Source organism: Physcomitrium patens, chromosome 12 (genome assembly GCF_059467195.1).
Source record: "Physcomitrium patens ecotype Gransden chromosome 12, ASM5946719v1, whole genome shotgun sequence".
In the NCBI taxonomy this organism is placed as follows: Eukaryota; Viridiplantae; Streptophyta; class Bryopsida; order Funariales; family Funariaceae; genus Physcomitrium; species Physcomitrium patens.
Window position 1 is genome coordinate 10,683,606 of NC_143421.1, and position 12,393 is coordinate 10,695,998.

At 36.4% G+C, this 12,393-nt stretch overlaps 2 protein-coding genes across 2 annotated transcripts; one reads left to right on the top strand and one right to left on the bottom strand.

Moving 5' to 3' along the window:
- Positions 1–5,485: 5,485 nt before the first annotated feature.
- LOC112289270 (uncharacterized) lies at positions 5,486–7,801 on the bottom strand. Its single transcript, XM_024534355.3, has 6 exons — positions 7,600–7,801; positions 7,332–7,448; positions 6,749–6,824; positions 6,397–6,454; positions 6,163–6,192; positions 5,486–5,951 (listed from the first exon to the last, which is right to left on the bottom strand). The coding sequence occupies exons 1-6, from the start codon at positions 7,714–7,716 to the stop codon at positions 5,768–5,770; spliced, it is 582 nt and encodes a 193-aa protein (XP_024390123.1). The 5' UTR covers positions 7,717–7,801; the 3' UTR covers positions 5,486–5,767.
- Positions 7,802–8,816: 1,015 nt separating this feature from the next.
- On the top strand, positions 8,817–11,872 carry LOC112289205 (TLC domain-containing protein At5g14285). Its single transcript, XM_024534231.3, has 2 exons — positions 8,817–8,925; positions 10,456–11,872. Exon 2 carries the CDS (start codon positions 10,621–10,623, stop codon positions 11,380–11,382), a length of 762 nt encoding a protein of 253 aa, XP_024389999.1. The 5' UTR covers positions 8,817–8,925; positions 10,456–10,620; the 3' UTR covers positions 11,383–11,872.
- Positions 11,873–12,393: the final 521 nt, after the last annotated feature.

The window sequence follows — 12,393 nt, forward strand, 5'->3', positions numbered from 1 at the left end:
TAATTTTTTAAACTTTGAGGAGTTTGATACTCCTTTGAAATTGGAGCCTTGTGTTTGCTACCATCACTTTGACAATGTTGTCCATTTATTGCAAGCATCAATAAACTTATTATCTTTAGTAGAATTGTTAATATTGTACAGTGACTACATATTTCTTTATTGCTCTCGAAAAGGCGATCTTACCAAATACATTCTTTGCTGGCAAGCAACATATTTTTCTCTTTTAACTTGTCAATGTTCAAGCCATGGATTCTATCATTTTTTACAAGTATGACTTGGCTTGCCTAAGCTTGCTAAAGATCATGTAGTTGGTACCAAGGCTTTCATTTTTTGCCACAACAACCTGATTAAAAACAACATTAGGTGAGCTTTTGTTGTTGAACACCTCTCAAATAGCCTTGCTTCTAATGGCTTGCCAACCAAACATGGATTTTAAGATTTAATCAAAGAATGTAAATAATGTATGGTGCTTAATATGCTCTATGGATTTTTCTTTTCAAATTATATTTTTAACATTAAAGGTAATTTAGATTATGAAAAATAATTTTATTTGAAAATAAATATCTTGAATCTCTAATCTTAGTGGAGAATTAATCACAATCCATGTTATAGCCACCAAATGAAAACAAAGATATTGATTCAAGTAAAAATGTTGATGACATGTTGACACATGAGCTCTATATTATACTAAATAATTCACAAGTTTCTATGTACATAAAATAGAACTATATAAAAATGAATTTCATCCACTTATTGTTACTAAGTTATCTTTTAGAATTTATAGAACACTCAACTAAATTCCTTCTTGTTTAGTTATTTGGTGTTTGTAATTAGAAACATATATTTTTGTATGAGATCGGTTCAAATGGTTTCTTTAGATTAGTTTTACAAGAGCATATAGAATTACAAAATAACACACATTTTTAGAGAATCAAATAAATTGTTTTATAAGCACCTCTGCTTTCAAGATTGTCATTGAAACAAGTCATGTACTTTAAAAAAAGTACTTTCTAACTGCATGTAATTAGAAGTTTCTACAATTTGATACATGAAATTAATACACCAATCATGTATATATATTTATATTTATTGAAGGAAATAAAAATAAAAATTGAGAGTGTAAATTAACCACACAAACCAGGATGATATGATGTTATTTTTATGTATATATATATATATATATATACAGATTTCAATGGTCGTTTGAATCATAAAAGTGTCGGAAATCATTAATGTTTCTACTCGGTCTCTGGAGTCTGACATTGTAGTCATAGGGTTAAATTTTAAAAATATAAAATACTTATAAAACAACGACGGAATTAAGTTGACTGACATGCAATGGTGTCCGGGAGCGACAGATCATGATCTGGAAACTTCGACAGCAAATCCTTCAGTCAGTTAATCGATATAATTTATCTTTACCCACAAAGATATTTTCTCAAAATCCGATTCATAGTTGACATTTTCTTCACGTCATCACAATTATAAGCAACAAAGTTGAACTTATAAAATGTGAATGGATTCAAAAGTCATGGACCAGATTCTAGAAGAAGCTTAACACTTCCCCTGATCTGCGAATTGGAATGAAAAAATGTCACAAACAATCGCATACAATAAATTATTTCAGGTTTGCAGAATCGTATAGAATCGGTTTATGATTTCATCATCTCAACTTTCCTAGCTACCTTGTAACATACCTAAAATTTCCCTGTTCGCGTTTAAGATCCCACTCGATGTAGGTACATGCAACGGTTAAAGATCCAGTTTAGTTCAAAAGCATCACAAATTATGTCAGAAGTAATTCCAAGATGACCAGCATTCATGAATTGTTTTAACTGGTCAACATATTATGAGCAATTAAGTCATAGGTCGATGGATCATCGAACAGAAGCAAACCCTGCTTCTTTGATCTCCATGATCAACTGGAAGGGGAAAGAAAATGCCCAATCCTCAGTCACATCGCAGTCATTCATAGACCAACTAGGGCTTCTGAATAATTCTAGAGCTTCACAGATTGAAATCATAGGATGGAAGAGAGACAAGAGAGACTCCACTTTACGAGACAGGGAACATCTTTTACGAAACATTCCACCTGCCGGCTGGGACAGGTGCAGAGTAAGGACTGGCTCCAGTGACAACGGTCAACGGTATTACAGAGTCTAGCGATGAAAATAGGGACCAGACCTTGAAACCCCAAGTTCAGGACACAAGACCACAGCCTACACAATCCTTAACTTCCGATAATTCTGTGAGAAATGAATCGAAAACATCACAACAAGCGCAATTCTTTGTTTAATCGCATCGACAAACCTGGAACAGAACAGCGTCGACGAAAAGAGTACAACACACTCGTCACAGTTGAACATATCACAGTAACACAAAAGTACGCACGCAGCGACTTGCATCGACCAGTGAATCAATCCCGACCCCCTCGAATTCTTAATACTTCAAACATCCCATACAAGCGACGCAAAAACGAGGTACAGCTCGAGCAGCATGAAAGAAAGCACTGATCGGGGTGAATGAAAGGCGGCAACGAAATTCCGAACAGTGTAAAGGAACGATCGGGAGTCAAAGCAAAGAATGGTGAGAAGCAAGAGGTGATCGCAGTGGGAGAGGAAGGCACAGCGCAATAGAATGGAGGCAGCAGCAGCTATATGTATTAAAAAAAGCTTTAAGCCTCGCCCAGCACAAGAACTACTAAACAACAACAACCACGTCCTCGACGGTTCTGGAAACACACGCAAGTGTTCGAGAAACCATGATACCCGGAATGTACCCTTATTAGGCCCTGTTGCAGTATGTACGTATTGATACCCTAATTTGGTGATGCTCTCTGATATCTGGGGATCGCGACGCGACATTGATACCCTGGAGGAACGAAGCTCTATGATATCCGGGAAAGCGGGAAACTCTCGTCATACGTGAAAATAAATATTTTTCGCGTCATGTGTATCAATTTTTGCAAAAAATAATATTTTTAATCAGTTAAAAAGCATTGGATTTTATTTTCTTGAATTATTTCTCAGAACAATGTGAAAGCATTGTGCTGAAACTTTTTATTTATTATATTAGAAAGAAAAAAATTAATCTTTTTTATAATTTTATCATTAACTCTTCATGTATACATGTGAATTTCAAATGAATGAGATAACAAGAACATCAAGTTCAAATTATCTTTTTGTCTTGAAACTAATTTCTGACGCTATCAAATTTAAAACAACACAAAATTAATATGTTTTAATTCACATGCAACAAAGAAAGCAAAAGACAAAAAAAAATTATAGTTGCAAACATAATGATTTGTATAGGTATGTGTATGTATGTGCATATATATATTTATATATTTATTTATTGAAAATAATATAATATAACTAGTGGAAACATGTACCATTGGGCACAATAACTATTTTTATATAAATTAAGGCAACATATATGAAAGGGCTACATTTATTTTTACATTGGAAAAGGTCATCAATGTAAACAATATTTTGACAAAAATTTAGGCAACATACAACAAGAAAGGGCAACATGTGTGAAAGGGTTACATACATGTTTACCTTGTGAAAGAGCATGTGTTTTTAGTGATTTTGGCATATATTTTAATTATTTTATTGGACAACATTTTTATAATATTGTAGGAATATGCAATGACTATTGAAATTTGTGGAATAAATTATATTTTACTGACGTAATTATACCTTTCTTATATTTTCTATTTCTATATTAACATATGTTTATACAAATTATTACAACATTAAGAATTTCAAAAGAATAAATGGACCAATATTTGCATTTCAAATTGAAATTAATTGTTATTTGTATCCATGACTTTTTGCATTCTCTGCAAGCACAATAACTACATGCACTTTATATTTCAAGTTGAGGTGATACTTTGATTACATAAACATGGAAAATGTTCATAACTATTTGAGTTGAGGATATTCAAAAACAATTCTAATCAAGCATATTTTTTTACATTTTATTTATTTTATTTTTCATATTTAATACTGATCATAATGATTTTATTGTTGGAAATTATATATTTAAAGTTACATAATATATTAAACATCTAGAAATCCGTAAATAAATCCAAATATAATGACATTTAAAAAGAATCAAAGAATGTAAAATAAACAAATACAATTAGAGAGATATAAATTAGTAAAGCAAGAGTGTACTTAGGAGGGTTTTTATACTTAGGAGACAAGAAGAGAAGTTGCAACTTTTAAATATTTTAATTAGATAAAATTAAGAAGCTTGTATTCTTCAACCAATAAAAGGATTTAAAAGTTGCAATCTCTTATCTTGTTCCTTAAGTATTAGAATCTTTTAATTATACAATAAGATAAAATGTGAATAGAATCCTTTGACTATGCAACAATATTAAATGTGATAAGATTAAATGCTGATAGTTTAAAATAATAATAATAAATAAATAAATAAATAAATAAATAAACAAAACATCCTCATTAACAAAAAAAATTAAAAACCTAATTCTATTTTATTTGCTACAAGTTTTGTTTAGTCTATATCTCTTTCAGTTTGGCGGACATATTTTTTGTTGTAGTAATGACCAAATTCTCATATATGTTTGATTAGTATACTGTTAGAATGATGCCCTTTTGATTTATTTTCATATTTATTTATTTATTTATTAAGTTGTGACTTTGATACATACAAGATTTGGTTGAAACAAGTGTTTTACAAAACGTTCTTTAAAAAATGGCTCACCATACAATTTTTCATGCACAATTTGCTATTTGCATTAAAATGAGGAAGATTTTTTTTTTTTAAATGATTTCACATATTTTACCACTTCAAAACATTGAAACAAGAATGTAAAATATGAACACACCTTAAGGAGCATAAAATTAATTGAATTTTTTTTATTGATGTTAATTCTTCTACTTATTTGAATGTAGGCAAGTACATATGAATAAGAATGAACTTAGAATTTGATTTCTTCAACAAGTATGATACTTTCGAAATTGCTACAAACACAAACTGTATTTATAACTGTGACTATTACCTCTGACGAACATTTTTCGTGAAGCAAAAAGTTACAGGTAATCAAAACCATTAAATCAACAGATAATCTACTCTCACCTGCATTAATAAAATAGAATGAAAAACTAAAACAAATATTTATAAGTCAGCGGTTACAATACATCATGTTTCCAGGACACGAGACAGAATATAGTGATCACAATACATCTGTTTGGTTTTCTTCTTCTAAAAACTTGTATGGGTTTTCAAAATTCAACATATTTTATATCTCTAATAAACAAGGAAACTAACAAACATTATTCTTAACACAGCATTCAGAAATGTAAGTAATAAGACGAGACGCCTTGTCCAATATGTACGCAGCTCATCATACAAGTTGTCGAGTTACTCCAGGATGGACCAACATGCCCCAGGGGCGTAATGAGCTCAAAAGTTGATCCTTTGAGAGTTGTTCAGAACATTTAACTATAATGAGTACATAAAAAATAATTTGCTTAGAACTACATTATATAACAGTACACGCTTTTTGTAGTCGTGTCATTAAATACATACACATGCCTTCGAACACAAACTGGAGCAAAAGTAGCTCAGTAAGAGAAATTGACTCACTGCTTAAAATTCTGAATCTGTAACTACTAAAGCGTAAAGATGTACCGGCATAAATGCATCCAAAAATTATAATATTGAAGGACGGGTGCTGGTTGAGGAACAATGGATAAAACAATGCTGAACAGGAAAAAAAAATGCTGCTTTGAACTTAAACAACACGTAGTGCAACAAACAATCCTGCTATAACTAGGCAGAACATGCGATTAAGTTGTAAGGAATGCAGGGCATATAGAGCAGTGGTTGAGCTAGTGGCAGTACCCAGCTCCCATAAATTACAGGACCCATCGTGAGCTACTTCAACTCCAGCACACTTTGCATCGGCAGCTCCACACCTGGTTATAGTTCCAAGAATCACAGTACATGTGAAGATGCAAAGACATTGAGTAGGACATCAAATTCAAAAGAAATGGAAATTTCCACTAACATAACCAAATTTGCAGATGTACTAAAGTACGTCTACTGGAACACACAATGCCCAGACAAACAACTGTGCCTGTGAAGGCTATCACAAAATGGAAAAGAAAGAAGCATACTGATACTTACCAGTATGTGACCTTATCCACCCCACAAACCCTGCAAAAAGAACCAAGATAGAGATACCCCACATTTCAATTACGGTTGCACATTCTTGGTGTTTCAAAAGCAGCGATAAAGATGATGCACAAACACACAGTCATGGATGAACTGCAACATAAAGGATAAATTGCCCAAAAGTAAAAAAACACCCTTGTTTCTCCTTTGAACTAAAAGGAGAGGTTGAAGAGGATGAATACTTACGGATCAGTTCTGACGCATTTCACAGGGCATGACTTGGTTGTTTGAAGAATGCAAGGCTCTGGATCAGAGTAAAGACAATAGAGTTAATCTGTGAACGTTTATGTATTGATCCCAACAAGTGACAATAAAAGGCTCTGCAAGAGCTGCCCTGGAATGATTAACACTGTCTTTCTCAGAGAAGGAATAAATTTTAAGCCTCTGTTGACCATAGTTGATAAAAAAACAACGAACAGAAGCTTTAACTGATTAAGACAAAAGCCCATAACCCACTATGCAGAATTATGAACTCCAAAACATAGAATCACCAATTTTTATGATCGAATTGGAGTGGATAGTGTACACAACAAATTACCTATGAGCACATTGTTAGCGCCATCAGCAGCAGCTTTAGAAACTACGCTTCGAATCAAGGATTCCTCTGGCCGTAACTGCATACACGCGACGGAACCTTGCACAAACATTGAGTAAATCCTAGAACGAAAATTGCTAGAAAGATTGCAGCGAGACAAGAAGACAGAAGTTCATGTACCAACATATTTCATAAGTCAACGTGTACGTAGCACTGTTCAAAGTTTTCGACAACCAATCGCCATACAGTTCCAACGGATCTCTTCATTTGAAACACCTCGCTGATTACGGAGATCACATCAACGGTCAGGCAGCGGAAAAAACATTTCGTTACCAAGTGACGAAAGCAAATCCACTGCCGCGTGCAATTTCCCGCATCAATCACATGAATACATCACCGATCTATTATCCAAAGTAATCTCTAGTCCTGATGACCCATCCAATTAACCCTTGAAAAACAAATGAAAACCTCAGAATGTTCTGATTCTAGCACCGAAACATCAAGATCAGTCCTGAACTCACACATCTCACCCCACTCGAATCAGACCCAACAAATTGGCGTCCAAATTAGATTGCCAGCCTCGTACCTCAGCACCAGAACGACACGGCGATGCACCGCGCGTGACGAGATTCACGCTCCCATCTCCTCCTCCTCCTCCTCCTCCGTGCTGACTAACTACAAAAGAGTTCTCCTCCGTCCTGGCCTGGATCACAACGCCACAATGAAACACCACCACAGATAGCAGCAACAACAGGGCTTCGAAACAACGCGGACCCCGCCCCAATGCCGCCATTGAAGTCAGTAAGCAAGGAAAGTGTTGTGTTGTGTGTATGGGAGTCAATTCTCGGCCTCACCGCAGCAAGCAAGCAAGCATCATTGTCGCGAATGAATGAATGAATGAATGAATGGGCACGAGCAGTGTGAGTGAGACTATCATGCTGCTTGCTCTGCGCAAAGTGTAAAGGCTGCATGCATTATCATATCACGATACCCACCCAAACACGCACAATTCCCATTTCTTGCTTAGGGCTTGAAGGCAAAAAAAAGAGGGAAAATCGGAGTGTGTCGGCCGAGAATCAGACGCGGAGCATCAAAAGTCGCGGAACTACTTTTTGGATGATCACTTTCGTGAACTCAGTGCACTGCACTGGAACTCACTATTAGTTGCTTCTGGTGAAAAGAAAAAGAAAAGCAATTGGGATCTTCTTTTTCTGAGTCCCCTGATTTTCATTGCCAGTGTGCTACACACAAATACTTTACTTCTTTTTGAAAGGGAGAAAGAAATGAATAAAAGGAAAAAGAAGTTCTAAATGTTGTTGATTGGTGATCTACTACTTTTTTGTTTTGTATTTGTTGTTCATTTTTTCTTAACTAAAAAAATTGTCAAGTTTAATCTACATGCTCAAAATTAAACCTACTGTTGTTGTGTTTACGTCAATTTTATATTCTACAAAGAAAAGAAAGTAAAAATAAACAATAAATAAATAAAATCAATATTTTACAATATTTTTAGATCTCGTGGCATGTTATTTGAAGCTTCATTTGCTTCAAGATGTTTTCTTTTGATTTTTTTTTTCCATGATTCTTTTCAATTTTATTTATTATCATCATTATTATCATTGTTTTTTTTAGGAAGTCATGTGGTTTTGGTATTAGAATAAGATAAATTATAACTCCTTGGAACTCAAATACTCCAGAAATCAAGCTTGGAATCCAAGCTAAGGTTGTAGCAAATATAGTACTTGAGATACACTTTAACACACAATAGAGAAGCATTATTTTGCTATTTGTTTTCAAGAATTAGTGTGGCCCATTCAACTACGGGGGGGTGCTTGGCGTCGAAATTCCTATTCGACGCATTCACACCGCAGAGACACCATATCTCCAAAGTGAGCCACGGTTTATTCACACGGGGGATGCGAGATTCTCCTCCCACGTCATCTGTGTGGTGCCAGCGTGGCAGATCGAGTTTTGTCGTGTTGGCAACGGAATATGCTCGGCACTCCATTCCCAAGGCACTAGGCTGATTTCAAAATCTCCAGCGAGCTTCGCATTGCTCAGTTGTCGTCGTCGTCGTCGTGAGGCGATGGGTAGCTAGCTCCACAATGTGAGAGAGCTCCGACATTTGTTCTCACGCCGCCCCTCGCCGTCGCCACCCAGTTCGCCTGCTTCACGTCGAGGTGCGTTCTCCTTATGCCTTCTGGGTTTCATTAATTGAGTTGGGTGTGGGTGAGTGGTTGATGAGTTTCCGAGATGAGAAGGAAGGAAGTTGGGTTTGATGTTTGGATTGGGAATGTGTGTGTGTGTGTGTGTCCTCACGCGCTAGTTGTGTTTGTTTGTCAGAGCTCTCTGACAGTTCTGAGAATTGCGAGTTGGATTTCTTTCATGTGGTAGGCTGAGTATTTCTAGTGTTATTTAGCTGGAGTGGTCTTGCATTGTGTTGATGTATTGAGTTACGGGGCTTCGGTTGCTTCGATGATAGATTCGTACCTGCGTCTAAAGATTCTGGAGTGAGGTTAAGTTTGATGGAGGGGGGTGGGGGTTACGCTAGACGTTCTGGTTTTCTCTCACTCGTCGTACATTGTGGCTTCTCGCACATTTGACGTGGCAGTGTTTGCAGCACCAAGTTGCGTGCATTGGAAATGCTGATCGCACCTGTATGTAGCTGTAGCAGCGTTACTCTCTGGAAACGAGTTGTTGTGCTCGTATCTTCTTTCAAATCCATGTGTCAAAGTTTCTCAAGTCTTACGCAATGTTGACAACCACCGCAGCCTCGACTTGCGCGTTGTTTGATCTGAATACCACGCTTCACACCTGAGTTCGTCTCATGTGCCCAGTTATTTATAGAGGCATGTATAAGCTCATTCGGGGTAGAGGGTTTATTGTCTTTTTGCTAAGAACTGATGTCCTCGTCAAGCTGTGGATAGAGAAAAGAAATGTTCATGTTGCTTCTGTTTCAGTATTCGTTCAATGTCAGTCCCATCAAGAAAAATGATGGGAATCTCATTGCAATCTGGTTTGTGGTTCACGGCTGAAAATTCTTCGCAATGTCCAATCATGAATGTAACTTGGGTTTGAGCTGAGGCAACGTCTCGATAGTAGTTTGAGATTACATTTTACCTTTCATCCTCTTACAGACTGTAAATAGTTTCCTTATGCTATCAAGCCTAGAGTAACCTCGGTCTATTCTTCCACTGTGTCATCTTGTGAATGTACACCGTCACGGTAATTTGAGAAGCTATAGTATCTCTAAGATTTGTAAAAATTGTTCAGAGTTTAAGTGGATTGCTCACGTAATGAATGCAGAAGCTCTGCTGCTCAAGCTCTGTGCTGGCATTGGTAGAGCTTAGTGCAGTTCTCTTTTTTGGATTCTGATCACAAGTTATGATTTCCGTTCACGTTATATTAAGACTCTAACCTGATTGCCAATGAAACTTACTCGTATCTGAAAGAACCTTTTTTCCCACCCTTTTTTAATATTTATTTTATTATTATTATTATTATTATTATTATTATTATTTTGTTTCGTTTTGTACATTAGCATTGAAAAATAACCAATGTCAGTATTTGTGAGCAAATCTAGTCCATAACGTGGATGCTGTAACTTTGGTTTCACTCTGCATGTTTTACTTCTCATTGCAACTCACTTTTGAACATAACGTTCCATGTCATGACTGGCTCATCGGTCGTTTCGCTAAATTGGTGTGCAGGAGAATTGATCAGTCTGGATTCCAGTCGATGACCACAAAAGGTTTTGACTTGGAGGCGATCAATCTATGTGGTTTTGATTCTAGTCTAGAATGTTCGGGACAAGTTGGAATTAATCTATGTGGTTTTGTCAGCCTTTTTTGGGGACCTGTTGATTTGTAACTACAATGGACATGGCCATTATCACAGACAACCTGGTGCTGTTTGGATCGATATGCTTGTTTACCGCCGTGTATTTCTATGGCTATTTTTTCTTATTCAGCAAGCTATGGAAGGGGCGATCCCGATACGAGGCAGCTAGCTGTGGAATGTCTTTGACCCATGGTACCGCTGTGGCTGCCTTGTGCTGTTATGAAATTTTTTCCAAAGAATGGGTTCTGGACGCTCCCAACACTCCTCTACAGAACAAAATCATGGAGTATTCCATGGCATATTTTATTGTTGATTTACTCAACCTTGCATTCACTGCCCCGGATGACTATCTCTTCATCATTCATCATATTGGAACTTTGTCCTACATGATATCGTGTCGGTACTTCATTCAGCATGGGGCCATATCTGTGATGTGCTGTATAGCAGGGGGAGAAATCACAAGCCCTGTGCAGAACATTTGGACTCTGTCTAAAATGGCGCAGGATTCATCTCAGAAAGCTAAGCAATTATTCTTAAGCATCTCTCCTTTTTTTACAGTGTATTTTACCATTGTGAGGGCAGGCTTTGGTCCGTACTTGACATGGGCTCTTGGGAGATTCTACTTGGGAGGCCACGCGGACCACATAATGCCAAGGTGGCTGGCATGTTGTTGGTTGTTCAAGCTCGTGTTTGCAATCCTCGCGAGCATGTTGTGGGTTACGCATCTGTGGGTGGCACTGTTTAAGTTCTACTCCTGGAGAATGCCCCAAGGATCTGTTCAGGAAAAAATTGACTGAAAAGTCTCTCTCTCTTGGCTACCCACTTCGAACATCTTTTGTTCTTCATGGATCTTGTACCATGTGATCTCATTGATTTTGTAGTTTGTACCAGGATGCGCAGGTCAGCTTTGCTTCTGATTTAGAGTGAAGCTTGGAGGCTCCCAGTGGAGTTGAGGCTAATTCCTGGAAACTTGGAATTGATGAAGGTGCTCTGCAGCACCCATTTGGATCGGTGTACATACGTTCTTGCCGAGTTGTCAATGTGGGTGATTGTTTGCTTCTGTCTGTCAAAAAATGAATGTCTGGAGGAAGTTCTGCTGGTCCAATTTAGGTTCCCATAGGTGCTGTGTAGCTGAGAAACTCTTCGTAGGCATTAAATTGATGGATTTTTGAAAAAAACATCCTTCGTGGTGTTGTCAAGATTGTACTGTTGAATCTTGATAGCTGGATTGTTTATTGGTGAACTGGGTTATTAATTTCCTACTTTTTGTGACTGGATTTCCATGATGATTAAGACTATTCTATTAGTACTTCTATGTTTCTTTATTCCATTGTATAGCGATGTTTGATATTTGTACTGTTGTCAAGCTTAGTTGCAAGATCCTGTACAATCTAGGAGTTATTGCTTTGACCATTGTGAATTTCAAGCTTTGCACATTCTTTCAGATGACTCTCAAGCTATCATCAATGCTTAAAATACCACCAACGTATTTGATTCACCCACTTCGGCACTGTATGTGCGTGAATATATATATATATATATATATATATATATATATATATATATATATATATATATATATTATATATATATATATTTTTTATATATATATATATGTGTGTGTGTGTAGAGTTTCAAATCTCTTTTCTTTTTGTTTTTATATTTTTCTGTTAAAAAGGATAGTTGTACCTCCAATCTAATTAGGTACCTTGGAGATGCCGGCCAATAAACTCGTATCAATTTAAGAAGATGAACTGTGAAGACCATGGTTGCTGATGTCAACCTTGAGCATTAAGACAATTTAGAGT

What these genes read in the sequence shown, in the direction of transcription:
- LOC112289205 (XM_024534231.3), top strand. Translation starts at nt 10,621, where the DNA reads ATGGACATGGCCATTATCACAGACAACCTGGTGCTGTTTGGATCGATA.
- LOC112289270 (XM_024534355.3), bottom strand. Translation starts at nt 7,716, where the DNA reads ATGCAGCCTTTACACTTTGCGCAGAGCAAGCAGCATGATAGTCTCACT. An exon ending in ATGCTTGCTTGCTTGCTGCG is followed by an intron (nt 7,449 to 7,599) that starts GTGAGGCCGAGA and finishes GTTGTGATCCAG; the next exon opens with GCCAGGACGGAGGAGAACTC. An exon ending in CGTGTCGTTCTGGTGCTGAG is followed by an intron (nt 6,825 to 7,331) that starts GTACGAGGCTGG and finishes GCGTGTATGCAG; the next exon opens with TTACGGCCAGAGGAATCCTT.